The following is a 19,232-nucleotide window of genomic DNA, read 5'->3' as shown; positions in this document are numbered from 1 at the left end:
TAACCCAAAAAACACTTTCACTATTCACGAAGACATTTTTTTGCGTCCGATAAATCCCAAATTATTTCTGTGTGAACAGTTCCAGTACCACTAAAACAATTTTGAACGCATTCCAAAAAAATCCGAAACAATATTTTTCTTCAGCGAAAAGCTACTACAACGGTTCCGCGTGCTCCGGAACATTTCCGTTTTTTATCCTAGAAAATTCCCAGAAGTTTCCAGAATAAAACTGGTACCCTCCAAGAATTACGAGGCATGTGCCGAAACCATTTTGACTTAATGGTACACCCCGAAATAACTTTTCGGTTTTTTGGAAACTATTCCAGTGTTCTCTCTCCGGAACCTTTCCGATGACTCCAAAAAAATTTCGGTGAATTTCTCTTAGACTCCTTGTCTAGTATTCACCACATAGATGACCCTTAAGCGTGTGACCCTATAGGTTCGGTGAAGTATAGACATGACCCGAACACTTTCCGATCAATGATCAACATCGAAGCCGTGGACACCCATATTGACCCCTATACCCACACGAACGAATATTCGAGTGAACCTCCAGTTGCCGTGTGCTATTCTTGTTGCCTCATGATATATTACAAACACCCCGAGGTGAGATTTACTTGCATCCCCGTGGATCAACAACTTGTCCACTATGCTAGTTACCTCGTTACCTGTTTTGTTCGCTTTTCTCGTTTCCGTGTTCCGGCATACCTGTAATCAAATCACATTGTGTCTGGCCAGATGATGATGGATACCGTAACACCGAGAGGGGCCGAGAATATCTCTCCATCGTCGGAGGAGCAAATCCCAATCTTGAGCTATCTCGTTACTTGCCATACTTTTTCGTGAACCCGTAAGCCGCCGTAATAGCCACCCAGTTATGGACGACGTTTAACAAACCCCAAAGTTCACGAAGCAAGCACAAAGGAACTCGATACTCTCATGGTCTAAGAAATTATGCAAACATTAACTATCTCTGTGATATTAACCTTTAACTTGTGACGAATGTATCTCATAACATAACATCAATTTGGGTCTAGTCAACACAAGTGTTCTACCAACATTGTGCCCTCAAAATTGTCGACATAGCCATGCCCATGATTAGGAAAACAGGATCATCATGCAATACTTGAGCCAGTCTTAGAGGCAAGACTAGGAATACAATTTACCGTTTATTATACCACACGTGCACATGAGTTTCCCTCCAAGCCTCGTGGTTATTGTAGACTCCAGAATCATTGCAGTTATAGCATGGAACATAAACATTTATTACTAAATTGGAGATACAAAATAACTGTTATTACTGCCTCTAGGGCATATTTCCTACAGGAGTAGAGGCATCTGCTCGGGGTGTTGGTTCGGAGGAGGTGCGGCAATTCCGACGGCAGGCACGTAGCCACCATGCTGGAGTAGAGGCAGTTGCTTGGCATGCTGCGTCGGAGGAGGCGCGTCAATTCCAACGACCGACGACGCTCCATGGCCGAGGCGCTCAGGCCATCGTGGGACAACGGTATTGTCTTGGCAGACCTTTGCAACAAGGTCCTTGTTGCAAAGCTCGTGAGCTCAACAAGCTAGGTGTTGCAAAGGTACTTTGTTGATTGGGAGTTGGGACGATAGATCAGACGACTGTTGTGGGTGGCATTCGACGGCAGTAGAGACTCGACCAATCTAATCGGTTATCCTCGATGCAGAAAGTCGACAGACGTGTAGCACTGTCCTTATTATTATATATATAGGTAGGTAAATATAAAGAAAACTGATGAAGATACCGAGAAAAAGAGTAGAAGCAAGCTGAAAACTGAGGCCCTGTTTGTTTCAGAAGTCCCAGGACTTTTTTAATCCCAACTAAAAAGTCCCTAGTCCTTACCCGTTTGTTTTCATGGACTAAACAGGGACTAGATGTCATTAAATGCCATGCAAAAAGACCATGTTACCCCTAGTAATGTACTAGAAGTTATTAAATGAGATGATAAAAGTAGGGGCAATCTTGAAAAAAGTGTCAAAAAAGTCCCAAAAAGACCCTCTCATAGGGACTTCTTTCTTTAGTCTAAAATACCCCTTTTAATCCCTAAAAGTCCCTCTCGTTTGTTTCACATGGGACTAAAAGGGATTTTTTTAGTCCCTACATCAAAAAGTCCCTGAAAACAAACACCCTTTCAATCCGTACCTGGCCAAACGGGCCGGCCCGGCACGGCACGCCTGGGCCCGATTATTAAACGGGTTGTGTCGTGTCGGCCCACGTGCCAGGCAACCAGGCCCAAGCACGGCACACCCTCTAATCGGGCCGGCCCGTCGGCACGCCAGGCCCGCTGGGCTACTAGGATTTTGATATTTTAGGCCGCTATTTGGGCTGATTTCAGCCTGTTTGGCTATTATTAGGATCGGCTTTGACATTTTAAGCTGTTTTTTGGGTTAATATTAACGTATTAGGCTTTATTTTATATCATATATATATATAATAAATAAATAAAACGTTAAATGGGTCGTGCCGTGTCGACCTGCATGCTCAGCCTCCAGATCCAGACACGGCCCGAGGCGTGCCACGTACCTGGCACCGCCCGTTTAAAACGTGCCGGGCCCGGCCAGTGTCGTGCCTGGCCTGCGGGCAGCACGGCCCGTTTGGCCAGATGTGCTTCAATCTCTGAGTCTGAGGCGAGTCCGTCATCCGACTCGAGACATCTGATCTCACCGGGGCCCACGCCGAAACCCTCTCTGCCCTCTCTCCTTCCTCCAGATAGAGCCGCCGCCGCCCCTCCGCGTCGATCTCCGTCGCCGCTTCCCAATCCCGCTCGCCGCGCCGCCCCTACGCGTCGATCTCCGTCGCCGCTTCCCAATCCCGGTATCCGCGCCGCCCCTCCGCGTCGATCTCCGTCGCCGCTTCCCAATCGCCGCTCACCATGTTCAAGAAGTGAGTAACCCCTCCCCACCCCGTCCAAACCCGTACGCCAAGTCGGCGAGTCGAGTAGCGCTGGATTCAGAGGCGCCATTGCCCTTGTGCGAGAGAGCTAGGGACGAGGGGCGCGCTCCGAATCCGAGGTCTCCCAACTGCACCACGCCGCTCCCGATTGGCTTTACAAGGCAACTTGTTTCAGCTAACCTAATGGCAATCTCTATACTCTGCTCTCCATTGCCTTGCTTGTGACTATCATAGGCACATACAGTATGATTTATGATATGATGGCCTGGGTGGCCATTGCCAATCCCCATTGGATTCTATATATGCAAGATTGCTCTACATTAGGAAGCGCTAGCACAGGTCTCTTTTATACGTAATTATTACCATGACAAACAAACAAACAAAAAACTGCCTCTTTTTTCATTTTTTTTGTGCCTAGGTTCTCCTCCGAAGACATATCCGGGCAGAATCAGGTCAAGGCGTCCGTGCAGCGGAGGATCCGGCAAAGTATCGCGGAAGAGGTTATGCATGCCAAAAACATCCTCTGTTTATCTTTTTTGTATCGGCTGCAGACCCTGGGCTATACTGAAATCACCAAGTTTGTTGCAGTACCCTCTCCTTGAACCTTTGCTGGAGGACATGCTTCCAAAGAAGTCGCCTATGATTGTTGTCAAATGGTCAGTGGCTCCCCGTCTCTCTGATTCGAGTTGCTTCATAGTCTGTTGAATAACCTTTATCAGTTAACATGCTTATAAGAGCCTGCCCTTAATGAGACTGTTACATTTGGCTGTTTCCTAGTTTTCTCCACTTCAAAAGTCAGAATGCATAAAAGTTGCTCTTAGATTACATTGCTTTTATTTGCAAGATTGTGGCTTTTCTACGTCACTAATGCACTTGGTTTCTTTCCCTAGCCAAAATCATCTCAATCTTGTGGTGGTGAACAATGTCCCACTCTTCTTCAACATCCGTGATGGTCCATACATGCCAACCCTGCGCCTTCTTCATCAGTGTAATTTTCTTCTCTCCGTTTTTTCTGGCATGCCATCGCTGCATCTGTTTCCCCCTATGACGTACATCATTGTCTATTAAATTTGCTTTTTTTTAGATATGCCTGGGCATGATTATCTGTTAGAGAATTGGAGTACCATCGTCCTTTACATTAACCTGTTGAAGAATGTCAACCAGAAAGGAAATTGTACGAGTTATTTGTAAACGCAAAATATCGAGAAATGAAAATGTGCAACTAGCTGCGGATGCAACCCTTGTCAAAATCCATTTTTCATTTTCAGAACATGTCATAGATGAACTGCTATAATATGGGCATTTACAAAAGAATCAAACAATAGTGTGACCACTTGTGAACCGAGCAACACAACAAATTTATGTGGATAATTTGTATACTATTCGCCTGTTTCTTGTCTTTTTCTGAATTGCACATAGTATGCCATATTTATGCACAAATTTTCTCAAGCAAGCGTTCATGTTATAAGTTAGAACATTATATGTATGTCCCTGATTTGTTTCCTTTTTTTAACTTCGAGATGCATATTTTCAGCAATGGGTGTGGGCACAAATTGTTGTGGAAAATCTGCATTCCAAAATATCCCTCTTTGTTTTGCTAACTTATGCTTACATTTGATCAGATCCTAACATCATGAAGAAATTCCAAGTGGACAGAGGTGCTATCAAGTTTGTTCTCTCTGGTGCCAACATAATGTGCCCTGGACTGACATCGCCTGGTGGTGTGCTGGACAATGAAGTCGAGGAGGAAACACCAGTGGTACAAGACTAACCTTTTAAATTCCAGTTCATCAATTTATAGAGACAGTACAAATGTATGCCATAGTAAGTACTCCCTCCGTCCCAAATTAAGTGACTCAACTTTATACTAACTTTAGTACAAAGTTGAGTCACTTATTTTGGGACAGAGGGAGTATATTTTAGTGCCTTTCTGTGGTTTCCATGTGAGTTAAAGTTGGCTGTCTGCAGATTAGTATACCATCTTTTAACTAGTTCATAGTATTGTAATTATTTGATATTGGTTATTACTATGCATCCTAATACACTTTAAAATGATGAATAAGCTTCCTTCCCCTGAGCATGCCGACTACCAGACTAATTATTTATCTCTTCAAAACTATAATTCTCAGGCTATAATGGCTGAAGGCAAGCAACACGCGTTGGCAATTGGATTCACAAAGATGTCAGCGAAAGACATGTAAGCTCTTTTTGAAGGATTAATCCTTAATCCTTGTGAAGCGTGAACCTTGGAACTCATGGTTGCTTCTTCTATCTGTTTTGATTTTTCAGTCAGGTTCCATCCTAATGTTTCCAAATGATTGATAATGTGGTCCAAAAAAAAAGATAATACATTTGTAGTCATGTCCTTGGTATTCCGTAGTTCATATTTTATATGCCTGCAAATTATACTTCAACATAGCAGAACCTTATGCAGATATACTGATAAACTTAAGCTTTCCTGAATGTTACATCCCATACATTCTTTGTTAGTATCATGTTTTGCATTTGGCCGTCGGTAATGCTTCTTCTGAAATTCCGAACTTTTGCAGAAGCACCATCAACAAAGGAATTGGAGTTGACAACATGCACTATTTGAATGATGGCCTGTGGAAGGTACTCTTCTTTTCCCTATGTCTCCTTGTCATGATGTACCTTATAAATTAGCAATAATTGAATCTGTAGTTGCTGTAATGAAAGCACATATCAAGTGGCTTTGCTAGATTAAGTCTTAGATTTGTGACAATTTGTACCAGATTGTGACTGTCAGTCCTTTTTATCCTCCTTTCAAACTGCTCATGATTGCCGTCAAGCTTCTTGTGTTTCTTTTTCTTTTTGAACTATGCAAAGATATGGTTGAAACATAATACATATGCTATTTTGCTAACTTTGGTTGCTTCATTTGACAGATGGAGCGGCTCGAGTAAGTAGTATCGCTAAGGGAAGCAGAATTCGCGGCAAGGCCATATGGAACTGTAACTAGTCGCATCATGTGTTGTTTTCATATGGGAGAAACCTGAATCTAGGCGGATGCTTTAGTTGGTACTATGCTGCCGCCGAGATCCTTGTATGATACGTGACTGTATCGCTCATCATTCACACTTTTACCAATAACAGTTCAGAAGAAAGCCGTGTTTTTTATGAGGCCAGCGAAAACAGAAATATACACTGTATTTGTGTTTTGTATAAGGCATTGCCGCAACCTGATTTGATTTGATTTGATTTCTGGAGGTAATCCACATTGATGTAACAAAAGCAAAGGGCGCACAACAATCTTCTTTACCAATTTTTTCTGACATGTTACTAAATCTTCTTCATTTTTTACGTCTGTAATGCATTGTGAGATGTGCTCTCACGGCAAAAGCAGTAAATTCCCATCAGAAGGAAACAATACATATGAAGTAATCCTCTGTAATTTTTTGTGACATACTCCAGACATCACATCCAAGTTTGCACACACAAATGACAACTGAGCAGTCTTCTGCACTGGAAACCATCTCGCGTGCAAGATAGATCCAGCAGTAGAGTAGACTAAACACTGCAGCTAAAACAAGTTTGCACACACAACTGACAACTGAGCAGTCTTCTGCACTGGAAACCATCTCGCGTGCAAGATAGATCCAGCAGTAGAGTAGACTAAACACTGCAGCTAAAACAAGTTTGCACACACAACTGACAACTGAGCAGTCTTCTGCACTGGAAACCATCTCGCGTGCAAGATAGATCCAGCAGTAGAGTAGACTAAACACTGCACCTAAAACAAGTTATGCTTCTCATCATAGAATAAAATGAGACTTATGGAGTACAACGACGACAAACACAAATATGTTAGATCATGTCTTTGAAGCAATTCACAGCAACACATGTAATATATCCTTCGGGAAACAGCATCCACCCGCTACAAGCTAAAGCTATTCCATGAGAAGCTTTCTTGCATCCAAGAGTAGGCGGGCCTGCCTTGGAAGCTCCCAGGATCAAACCGTGTAGCGGTTCTTGGCGCCTTTGTCGGACCTCTTAGCATCCTCCTGCAAGCAAGCAGAAAGAGACAGTGTCAGTCAAGCCACAGCCCAGCGTATCGGTGATAGCAAGACAAAATTCACGATTTTTTTACTGCCACTCACATGAACGACGAATCCAATGGAGTCCTTGTAGTCCAGAAACTCCTTCCACTGCTTACCGATGCTTATCTGGTAGATAAATAGGGAATGTGCTTAGAAACAAATACATGCTGATCGGCTGGAAATGATACAAACAGAAACTAGACAGTACATATATGCTCATGTATCCAAGGCACCGATGACAAAACCGTTACCATTGCTCCCTCACCTATTTGGACTTACGTGATAGCATTTACCCAGGTACCCGCTGAAGATTGATTTATAATCAGGTGGGAGTATTTTGCATTATGCTAATGAATGAATGCATATGTGAGAGAAATAAATAAAACTATTCTGGGGGAATAAGATCATTAAGCCTAGATGTGCATATCCATTTATTAATTGAGCTATAAAATGTCTTGCCACCCAGTGGAGTACAAAAATCTCCTAACATATCACACTTTATGACGCTATCCCACTCCAATGTCAAGATCTATCAAGAAATGCTAACAGAAGAAGTTGACACTAACATATAGCCGAAGAATAACACCGACAAATGAACAAATCTTCCAAGCAGCAGTTCAAATAACTTAACAGTTGCGTAGCACAGTTGGAATATTTTGCTCAAATAGAAAAACTTTCTACTTATAAACTTATCTTGGGAACTACAAACATAGAAATAAAGTAAAATGGAAGATAAGAAGTCAAGTTTCGTCAACAATTTTCTGCTGTTAAGGGTGCTGCATACATCCTTTCAGGAGTATTAAGTTAATTCAATTATGTTTTGCTCTTCACATAATCTATACCTACCTAATAATAATAAAGCGGCTATTGCTTCCGTCAGAAAACCCACCATAACATTTTTATAAAAAAGCCCCTGTAATTTTTGTTATTCAACCCACGCTCCATCATTTATCTACAACGCAAAAGAAAAAAACGATTCGCTGCAAAAATTATACCCGTACGCATCGTCTCCTCCCATCGACCCTGGGCCACCGTGGCTTGTGCCCCGGCCGCCGCCACACCACTCGCCGCCGCGGCCGACGTCAACCGCCACCGCTGCCGATCTCAACCCACCCGCCTCCACGGTTGTACCTCTCCCCGCTCACTGCCTCCGTTGCGGCGCTCGAGCGCATCGCGTCGATCCTGGTCCACCCTGGCCTGTGCCCAGGCCGCTGCCACACCACTCGCCGCCGCGGTCGACCTCAACCACCACTGCTGTCGATCTCAACCCACCCGCCTCCGCGGTCGACCTCAACCACCACTGCTGTCGATCTCAACCCACCCGCCTCCGCGGTCGTACCTCTGGCCGCTTGCTGCCCCCGTTTCAGCGCTCGAGCACAGCTTCTGGACCAAATCAACGCGACAGCTACATCGACTTGGGATGATGCGTCTGCTCGATGCAGAACGGCGGCGGCGCGCGGATAAGGCGCGGCAGAGCGAAGTACTTGCAGGTGGAGGCGGGCCTCCATGCCTCACATGGGGAACTCCGAGGTTATGGCGCGGCAACGGCGACTCCTTATGGCCAGATAGAGCCGCCTAAACCTTGCTCCCCTCATCGTATCTCCTCCTCTGGCAGAAACTCATCATCTGGTGAGATTCCCTCCCCATGTCTCCAACCATGTGCCAAGCACCGGCAAGAAATTTTGTTTTGTGAGAATTTGTTTTCCGATGAATGAATGTATTGAATGTAAGATTGCATTGTTGTAGAGAGAGAGAATGGAACACCACCTTCAGTTTGTCATCTGATCCCACATTCTCTACCCCATGAGTGAAATAAGATAACAGTCCACTGATCAATTCACGTAGCCTCTTTGTTTTGCTTTGCTTGTCCCGCTCAATTTTTCATGATGGTGGAATTAACAATGGATGGGTTGATTTATCAACAAAATAGGATAGGACTGGCTACATTAGTTAGTTAGCTTATTATTTTAATAAATCAAAATAATTATAAAAAGATTAAAAGCGTGTGATATTTTTTTTCCGTTGCAACGCATGGGCCCTTTTGCATATAAACAGGAGCACTCCATACATAATGACATTTATCACAATCACACAGTGAAGGGCTCACGCTCAGGCCCCCCTTTTTATATGCAGGTCACAATATTATTACGAATGCTTACATTTGAGACAGTAACTATGATGCCATAAACTACATGGCTGTAGTCTGCAATCAAAGAACAGTTTTATAGCATGGATTTTAGAATACATACCTGAGCAGTTTCATTGGCAGCATTTTTAGTCCAGATAGCTACTCTTTCCTGGTTCTTACGCACGCTGACGACTGCTCCGCAAATTTCATCACCAAAGTCGAATTGTTCACCAATCAATGCCAGCAACTAAACATAATATTTGTGAGAAGGGAATTAGGGTGGAACTTACAGATTAGATAATCATGCAACAAAAAATGATGCAAAAGATGCTTACAGTATGCAACCAAAATGTGTCAGATTTCCCTTTGCCACAACTGATGGTCCATTTACCGCCATTGGCACAAATGGGGTCTTCCCATTTTGGCTCAATCTTATCCTTGAAGCAATGGAAGTCGGCTCCAACATTCAACTTGCTAGGGTGATGAATATTGTTGTAAAGGCTGAAATACCACTCAACTTGTTAGCCATAACGGAATATATCAACAGATGAAAGCAAAAGAAAAACAAACAAACTAACTAACTAAATTATCAAACGAACATAACCAAATTTCTGAAGGAAGCTATTAGCACAAAAGAAATCATCCTGAAACATATCTCATGTGTATGGCAAATAACCTGCTGAAGACAAGCCACGGTGTCAAATTGTCGGGCAACACACACTATTCAGCAGCTTAATGGATCATCTATCTGTGAACATGGGAATGCTTGTAGGTGGCTGAAACTTTCTCATAAAACTAGAACCACAGCACATAATATATTTTTAGTTAATATAAACTAGATATTAGAGGTGTTAAGCATGAGTACCATATTACCCAAACTGAAACTTCAGAATTTCTTAGGGTTGCAGTAGAATATTGAGTATTCTAGCAATCTAACTGTATGTACTTGCTAAAGCCCATAAAAGCGTCCTTTTGTTTTCCCTCGCCATATCTAGATCCGCAGTTTCTAATGCTTTTTGAAACATTTAACCACAGCCCAATGGCCTAGAGGGATGCATCTCGGCTCGCTAATAATCCAATCCTATGGCTGAGTATCAGAACAATAATAAACTAAGAACGGGTCTGGGGTTTAACTTAAATGTACGCCTTGCAGGGAATCTAAGTTGGGATAACCTTCATTGTCAAAAGCAACAGAGTAATTCAAGGCAACTGATGACACATAGTACATAACTAGCATTTTTAAAACTGATGCATCCTGCTGAATGTAAACAACGAGAAGAAAAATGTAATACCAGTATCAAAGTTTAGAAATCAAGTATTTCAGGCACAATCTAGAGAAAATGTTGCGACATTTAAATCAAAACAAAACCTATCCATGTATGGTAAATAAAATTCACACAATAGAGGGAAAGATAAGAGAAATGAGGTAATGACAAAACATAATTTTTTGGCCATTTGTGTGAGAAGAAAAGGCAATCCTTGTAAAACGAGCCAAGACTGACTATTATCAATTAACAGGAGCACCAACAATATTAGATCTGGAGGTATCGCAAAACCTAATAATGATGGATATTTAGGTAGCAACCAAAGCCTAACAACTGTTGTCGATGTACTCCTAAACAGTAATAAACAACAAATGAAAACAAAAACAGCATAATACACGAGACCAGAATGTCGTGCCCTCCCAAATAATCATGGTAAGAGTAAATGAATGGATATATATATTCTATCTATAGTATGAATTAGTATTAGGCATCAATAAGCAGCCAGCTTGAAGGTAGGAAACCCTGGCGTCCTAATCACGAACTAGAGTAGCTAGGAAAAGAGAAGGGCTGCCCGCCTAGATCTATCAACAACCCATCAATCATAGTCCCAATCGCATCCATAAAACCTAGCACATGGGCAGGAAGGAAATTTCACCACATGGACGACAATCCTGTCGCGGAGAGGAACGAATCGGACTAGACAACCGGGAGAGAGGGGAAATAATCCGGTAAGAGAGGAACGAGTCGGACTAGACAACCGAGAGAGAGAGGGGAAATAATCCGGTAAGAGAGGAACGAATCGGACTAGACAACCGAGAGAGAGGGGAAAGAATCCAGTAAGAGAGGGGCTACCTCCAGAAGTCCTCGACGGTGGAGAAGGTGTGGATGGGGTGGATGGTGCTCCCCCAGGCCACCGCCCGGGACTTGCCCTGCGGGTTGTCGAACCAGAAGGTCCAGGCGTTCTCCAGAGGGTGGGCGCTGACGCGCCCGGCCGCCGCCGCCGCGGACCCGTCTCCGTCGTCCGCGATCTCCCCCTCCTCCCTCTCCTCCGCGCCCGCCGACGCGGGCCTCGTCTCCGTGTCCTCCGCCATCCCTGCGGCGCCGCCGGCGGCGATAAAGTCCTGGCCTTTTCTAGGACGGACGGGCGGCGCTAGCGGATGAGAGCTGGCGACGGCGGCGGCGGTGGTGGTGAGGTCTCGTCTCGCCTTCCGCCTCGCTGGAGACTAGTAGTAGTAGACACACCAAGGGGCGGACTGGGCCTAAGATGGGCCCGGCGGACAAGCCTGTGGGCCGGTATGGGCCCAGAGGCAAAGGTTACGGTCGTGGCCCGTTAGATTGGTCGGTCACGCGCACGTACGTGAGGAACCTATGTACACAGTTTGTTGTCTCGTCGTCGTCGGCGGCCGATCTAATCTAGGCTAGGAAGATGGAGGAGCGGACGCAAACGGGCCGCCGCTGTCGCCGGCGGCGGCATACCGACGGCAGCGAAGGAGCAGTGGTCCGCCTTTCCAGATGATCTCTTCAACATAATCTACCTCCATTAGTATAAAACACGTCTTATGTTTGACCCTTTAGTCCTAATTTGGTTTTAAATCGGGGTTAATGTGACCATTAGTTCTGGTTTCAGCGGCTAGGAGCGATCGAGGGGCACGGACATCATTAGTCCCGATTTAATTTGGACCTATAGTTCCGGTTTGTATATAAAGTGTTGCTGGCAGTCTCTTGTCAGGCTGGAGCCCCCACGAGCCCTTCAGTCCCGATTTGTATCACAAACGGGGACTATATGTAGACCTTATACAAATCGAGACCAAAGATTTTCCTATATAAACCCCTCCGTCCAGCCCGTCCATACCGGGACCACCACGTTGACCACACAACCGTGAATGACGCCCACCATTACCTGTTAGACGTCGTCGCGGAGCCCCGCTAGTAGAAAACAGGCCTTTCGTTTGACCCTTTAGTCCCGGTTTAATTTTGAACCGGGATTAGTATGATCATTAGTCCCGGTTTCAACGGCTAGGAGCGGTTGGGGGGCACGGGCACCACTAGCCCCGGCTCAATTTGGACCTATAGTCCCGGTTTGTGATACAAACCAGGACTCATGGGTTGATGACAGTGTGGTGTCAGGCTGGGCCCCCCACTAGCCCCTTTAGTCCCGGTTTGTATCATAAATCGGGGATAAAGGTCTATAGTCCCGATTTATGATACAAACCGGGACTAAAGATTTTCCTATATAAACCCCTTCGTCCAGTTCGAGCACATTGCTCTGTTTTCTCAATTCCTCTCTCTGTTCTCTCCCTTGGCTCGATCTCAACCTCCATTTTTTGCCAAGATTTTGTCAAGGTTTAAGGCACCACATCTCTCCAAGTGTTCACAAAGGTTAGCAACTTTGTACTTTCATCTCTCATTGCTAGATCGGCTCGTGCAATGCTCTATAAGTATAGTGATTTATGGATTTTAGTTTGGGAGTAATTATGTAGGAGTTTATTTGATTTATATGCAATTTGAGCTCAAATTAACTTGCTAGTTTGCATATGTATAGGTGTGGTTTACTTAGTGTCGTCCCCGTCCTAAGCATCGTCAATCGCCCTCACCGTCTCGTCGCCGTCAGCACCACCTTGGTGAGCCCCTTGTTCTTATCCTTTTTACAAAAAAGATCTTATTTGTATGATTTAGATAGTTACTTGCATAATTTTCTTACTTGTATGATTGTTTGTTATATATAGTGCCATGGTTTTGATATCCGTGCCCGTCGCCCCTCATCCGATTTACGATTTGGATGTGATTTATTCTCTTTTCTAACTATTTGCTGCATTTCGTGTTTATGACAATTATGCCCATGAAGTTGGCATAGATATTTTCATCTAGGAGGTAGTTGAACCGAAAATTCAAACGGACCCTATTGTCGAGAAGTTAAATTTAGTTGAAAAAGAAAATGAGGATTTGAAAGGAAAATTGAAAAGAGTTGAAGAAGAGAAGGTGATATTGGAGTTGTACGTTGCCGATGTCGTCGATGATCACAAGATCAAGATGGATGCAATGCACTTGAAGATTAGAAGGATTAGAAAATATGTCTTTAATAAAGAGGCTTGATACCACTATGTTGTTGGATCAATTGTTACCTTAGTTGCGATCTTGATCGCATTTGTTGTTGCATTTAAATGCTTTAGCTAGAAATTCTTCTGTGTTGTTTTATGAGAATAAGTGTGTATGATCCTTATGTGTGAATTTGTATTAATTTGGTCTTTTCGGTCTTGTGTAATGAAGATGAACCGGCAATGGATGTACGATGACCAACGCTCTCCCCTGTTCATTAATGGCTTGCAGAGTTTTCTGCGTACGACTGAGGCAAACCAGCGGGGTAGTTTTATGTGTTGTCCATGTGCTGTCTGTAAGAATGATAAAACTTACTCTAAGTCAAGAGTCATTCACGTCCACCTGTTTATGTTCGATTTCATGCCCGACTATAACTGTTGGACCAAGCACGGGGAAAGAGGGGATGTAATGAAAGGGAATGAAGAAGAAAATGATGATGAAGGCTATCCTCCGTTCCCTGAATACGATATTACTATAATGGGGGAAGAAGCTGAAGTAAAGGCACCAGATGAGCCCGCTGATGATCTTGGTCGGGCCATGGCTGATGCAAAGAGAATATGTGCAAGTGAAAAGGAAAAGCTGAAGTTGCAACGCATGTTAGAGGATGATAAGAAATTGTTGTACCCAAATTGCGAAGATGACAAGAAGAAGTTGTGTACCACATTGGAATTACTGCAATGAAAGACAGAGAATGGTGTATCTGACAAGGGTTTTGAAAAGTTGTTGAAATTGTTAAAGAATATGCTTCCAAAGGACAACGAATTGCCCGACAGTACGTATGAAGCAAAGAAGACTATCTGTCCGCTAGGATTAGAGGTGCAGAAGACACATACATGCCCTAATGACTGCATCCTGTACCACGGTGAGGAATACGAGAATTTGAATGCATGCCCGATATGCGGTGCCGAGCGATATAAGATCGACCGCGATGACCCTGGTGACTATTGGAAATATGCCCTAGAGGCAATAATAAAATAGTTACTATTATATTTTCCATTTCAAGAGAATCGTTTATTATCCATGCTATAACTGTATTGAATGGAAACATAAATGCATGTGTGGATATATAGACAAAACAATGTCCCTAGTGAGCCTCTAGTTGACTAGCTCGTTGATCAAGGATGGTTAAGATTTCCTAGCCATAGAAAGTGTTGTCACTTAATGACGGGATCACATCATTAGGAGAATGATGTGATGGACAAGACCCAAACTATAAACATAGCATATGATGGGGTTATAGTCCCAGGGTAGGGTTATAGGCCTGCCCTATAGGTCCTACCCAAGGACTACCCTTCATAGAGGGCAAGGCCCTTAGACAATTCCGACTGAACTAAGGACCCCCCATCATCCAGTCGGTGACGAGCATTCGGAGCATATTTATCGTACCGACTGAATTCCACTTTGTACATCGTAACCTCCGAGGAGGGCAACGGTCATACGTTTTCATACACCATTATTAGCATTTAAGGCATACGTTACCTGTAACGTAGGCATTTATTTGTTGGAATTATGCCCTAGAGGCAATAATAAATATAGTTATTATTATAATTCCTGTATCAAGATAATCGTTTATTATCCATGCTATAATTGTATTGAATGAAGACTCATTTACATGTGTGGATACATAGACAAAACACCGTCCCTAGCATGCCTCTAGTTGGCTAGCCAGTTGATCAATGATAGTCAGTGTCTTCTGATTATGAACAAGGTGTTGTTGCTTGATAACTGGATCACGTCATTAGGACAATCACGTGATGGACTAGACCCAAACTAATAGACGTAGCATGTTGATCGTGTCATTTTGTTGCTACTGTTTTCTGCGTGTCAAGTATTTATTCCTATGACCATGAGACCATATAACTCACTGACACCGGAGGAATGCTTTGTGTGTATCAAACGTCGCAACGTAACTGGGTAACTATAAAGATGCTCTACAGGTATCTTCGAAGGTGTTGGTTGAGTTAGTATGGATCAAGACTGGGATTTGTCACTCCGTGTGACGGAGAGGTATCTCGGGGCCCACTCGGTAATACAACATCACACACAAGCCTTGCAAGCAATGTAACTTAGTGTAAGTTGCGGGATCTTGTATTACGGAACGAGTAAAGAGACTTGCCGGTAAACGAGACTGAAATAGGTATGTGGATACTGACGATCGAATCTCGGGCAAGTAACATACCGAAGGACAAAGGGAATGACATACGAGATTATATGAATCCTTGGCACTAAGGTTCAAACGATAAGATCTTCGTAGAATATGTAGGATCCAATATGGGCATCCAGGTCCCGCTATTGGATATTGACCGAGGAGTCTCTCGGGTCATGTCTACATAGTTCTCGAACCCGCAGGGTCTGCACACTTAAGGTTTGACGTTGTTTTATGCGTATTTGAGTTATATGGTTGGTTACCGAATGTTGTTCGGAGTCCCGGATGAGATCACAGACGTCACGAGGGTTTCCGGAATGGTCCGGAAACGAAGATTGATATATATAGGATGACCTCATTTGATTACCGGAAGGTTTTCGGAGTTACCGGGAATGTACCGGGAATGACGAATGGGTTCCGGGAGTTCACCGGGGGGGGGGGGGGCAACCCACTCCGGGGAAGCCCATAGGCCTTGAGGGAGGCACACCAGCCCTGAGTGGGCTGGTGGGACATCCCACAAGTGCCCTATGCGCCATAGAGATAAAAATCAAAGAGAAAGAAAAAAAAGGGAGGAGGTGGGAAGGAAGGGGGACTCCCTCCCACCAAACCAAGTCCAACTCGGTTTGGGGGGGGGAGTCCTCCCCCCTTGGACTCGGCCGACCCCCTTGGGGCTCCTTGATCCCCAAGGCAAGGTCCCCTCCCTCCCACCTATATATACGGAGGTTTTAGGGCTGATTTGAGACGACTTTTCCACGGCAGCCCGACCACATACCTCCACGGTTTTTCCTCTAGATCGCGTTTCTGCGGAGCTCGGGCGGAGCCCTGCTGAGACAAGATCATCACCAACCTCCGGAGCGCCGTCACGCTGCCGGAGAACTCTTCTACCTCTCCGTCTCTCTTGCTAGATCAAGAAGGCCGAGATCATCGTCGAGCTGTACGTGTGCTGAACGCGGAGGTGCCGTCCGTTCGGTACTAGATCGTGGGACTGATCGCGGGATTGTTCGCGGGGCGGATCGAGGGACGTGAGGACGTTCCACTACATCAACCGCGTTCACTAACGCTTCTGCTGTACGATCTACAAGGGTACGTAGATCACTCATCCCCTCTCGTAGATGGACATCACCATGATAGGTCTTTGTGCGCGTAGGAAAATTTTTGTTTCCCTTGCGACGTTCCCCATCAGTGGCATCATGAGCTAGGTTCATGCGTAGATGTCTTCTCGAGTAGAACACAAAAGTTTTTATGGGCGGTGATGTGCGTTTTGCTGCCCTCCTTAGTCTTTTCTTGATTCCGCGGTATTGTTGGATTGAAGCGGCTTGGACCGACATTACTCGTACGCTTACGAGAGACTGGTTTCATCGTTACGAGTAACTCCATTGCTCAAAGATGACTGGCAAGTGTCGGTTTCTCCAACTTTAGTTGAATCGGATTTGACCGAGGAGGTCCTTGGATGAGGTTAAATAGCAACTCATATATCTCTGTTGTGGTGTTTGCGTAAGTAAGATGCGATCCTACTAGATACCCATGGTCACCACGTAAAACATGCAACAACAAAATTAGAGGACGTCTAACTTGTTTTTGCAGGGTATGCTTGTGATGTGATATGGCCAACGATGTGATGTGATATATTGGATGTATGATATGATCATGTTGTAATAGAAATATCGACTTGCACGTCGATGGTACGGCAACCGGCAGGACCCATAGGGTTGTCTTTATACTAACGTTTGTGCTTGTAGATGCGTTTGCTATTTTGCTAGGATGTAGCTTTAGTAGTAATAGCATGAGTAGCACGACAACCCCGATGGCAACACGTTGATGGAGATCATGGTGTGGCGCCGGCGACAAGAAGATCGTGCCGGTGCTTTGGTGATGGAGATCAAGAAGCACGTGATGATGGCCATATCATGTCACTTATGAATTGCATGTGATGTTAATCCTTTTTTGCACCTTATTTTGCTTAGAATGACGGTAGCATTATGAGGTGATCTCTCACTGAAATTTCAAGACGAAATTGTGTTCTCCCCGACTGTGCACCGTTGCTACAGTTCGTCGTTTCGAGACACCACGTGATGATCGGGTGTGATAGACTCAACGTTCACATACAACGGGTGCAAAACAGTTGCGCAAGCGGAACACTCGGGTTAAGCTTGACGAGCCTAGCATGTGCAGACATCGCCTCAGAACACATGAGACCGAAAGGTCGATCATGAATCATATAGATGATATGATTAGCATAGGGATGCTTACCACTGAAACTATACTCAACTCACGTGATGATCGGACTTGAGCTAGTGTAAGTGGATCATGAACCACTCAAATGACTAGAGAGATGTACTTTTTGAGTGGGAGTTTAGCGATTAATTTGATTAAGTTAAACTCTAATTATCTTGAACATAGTCTAAGTCCACTTTGAATATGTTTGTGTTGTAGATCATGGCTCACGCGACAGTCATCCTGAATTTTAATACGTTCCTAGAGAAAGCTAAGTTGAAAGATGATGGAAGCAACTTTGTAGACTGGGCTCGTAATCTTAAGCTAATCTTACAAGCTGGGAAGAAGGATTATGTCCTTAATGCTGCGCTAGGAGATGAACCACCCGCTACGGCTGATCAAGATGTTAAGAACGCTTGGTTAGCACGTAAGGAGGACTACCCAATAGTTCAATGTGCAGTTTTGTATGGCTTAGAACCGGGACTTCAACGTCGCTTTGAGCGTCATGGAGCATTTGAGATGTTCCAGGAGTTGTAGTTTATCTTTCAGAAGAACGCCCTGATCGAGAGGTATGAGACCTCCGATAAATTCTATGCTTGCAAGATGGAGGAAAACTCGTCTATCAGTGAACATGTGCTCAAAATGTGTGGGTACTCAAACCGTCTAGCTGAGGTGGGGATTGAACTCCCGCAAGAAGCTATCATTGACAGAATCCTTCAATCACTGCCGCCAAGCTATAAAGGCTTTGTGTTGAACTACAACATGCAAGGGATGAACAAGTCTTCCGACGAGTTGTTTGCGATGTTGAAAGTCGCAGAGTCTGAACTCCGTAAAGAGCATCAAGTGTTGATGGTGAATAAGACCACTAGTTTCAAGAGAAACGGCAAAGGCAAGAAGGGCAATTCAAAGAAGAGCGGCAAGCCTGTTGCCAATCCGACGAAGAAACCCAAAGCTGGACCTAAGCCGGAAACGGAGTGTTACTATTGCAAGGGTATGGGTCACTGGAAGCGCAATTGCCCCAAGTATCTGGCAGATAAGAAAGCGGGCAAAAAAAAAATCAGGTATATTTGATATACATGTTATTGATGTGTACTTAACCGGCTCTCGTAGTAGTGCCTGGGTATTCGATACCGGTTCTGTTGCTCATATTTGCAACTCGAAACAGGAACTGCGGAATAGACGAAGGCTGGCGAAAGATGAAGTGACGATGCGCGTAGGAAATGGTTCCAAGGTTGATGCAATCGCCGTCGGCACAGTGTCACTTCAACTACCGTCAGGATTAGTGATGAACTTAAATCATTGTTATTTAGCGCCTGCGTTGAGCATGAACATTATATCTGGATCTTGTTTATTGCGAGACGGTTACTCTTTTAAGTCAGAGAATAATGGTTGTTCTATTTCTATGAGTAAC

General features: G+C 44.3%; 2 protein-coding genes across 2 annotated transcripts; one reads left to right on the top strand and one right to left on the bottom strand.

The window, feature by feature from the left end:
* The first annotated feature begins 2,589 nt into the window (after positions 1 to 2,589).
* LOC123445662 (malignant T-cell-amplified sequence 1 homolog) lies at positions 2,590 to 6,166 on the top strand. Its single transcript, XM_045122680.1, has 8 exons — positions 2,590 to 2,905; positions 3,333 to 3,414; positions 3,503 to 3,570; positions 3,805 to 3,902; positions 4,537 to 4,673; positions 5,044 to 5,111; positions 5,464 to 5,527; positions 5,821 to 6,166. Exons 1-8 carry the CDS (start codon positions 2,895 to 2,897, stop codon positions 5,836 to 5,838), a joined length of 546 nt encoding a protein of 181 aa, XP_044978615.1. The 5' UTR covers positions 2,590 to 2,894; the 3' UTR covers positions 5,839 to 6,166.
* Positions 6,167 to 6,666: 500 nt separating this feature from the next.
* Positions 6,667 to 11,563, bottom strand: LOC123445661 (eukaryotic translation initiation factor 4E-1). The gene is made up of 5 exons (XM_045122679.1): positions 11,218 to 11,563; positions 9,436 to 9,601; positions 9,222 to 9,347; positions 7,033 to 7,098; positions 6,667 to 6,936 (listed from the first exon to the last, which is right to left on the bottom strand). Exons 1-5 carry the CDS (start codon positions 11,454 to 11,456, stop codon positions 6,886 to 6,888), a joined length of 648 nt encoding a protein of 215 aa, XP_044978614.1. The 5' UTR covers positions 11,457 to 11,563; the 3' UTR covers positions 6,667 to 6,885.
* Positions 11,564 to 19,232: the final 7,669 nt, after the last annotated feature.

This window comes from Hordeum vulgare, chromosome 3H (genome assembly GCF_904849725.1).
Source record: "Hordeum vulgare subsp. vulgare chromosome 3H, MorexV3_pseudomolecules_assembly, whole genome shotgun sequence".
Classification (NCBI taxonomy): domain Eukaryota; kingdom Viridiplantae; phylum Streptophyta; class Magnoliopsida; order Poales; family Poaceae; genus Hordeum; species Hordeum vulgare.
Note: the sequence above shows the minus strand (reverse complement) of the source record. Positions and strands in the feature narration are given on the sequence as shown.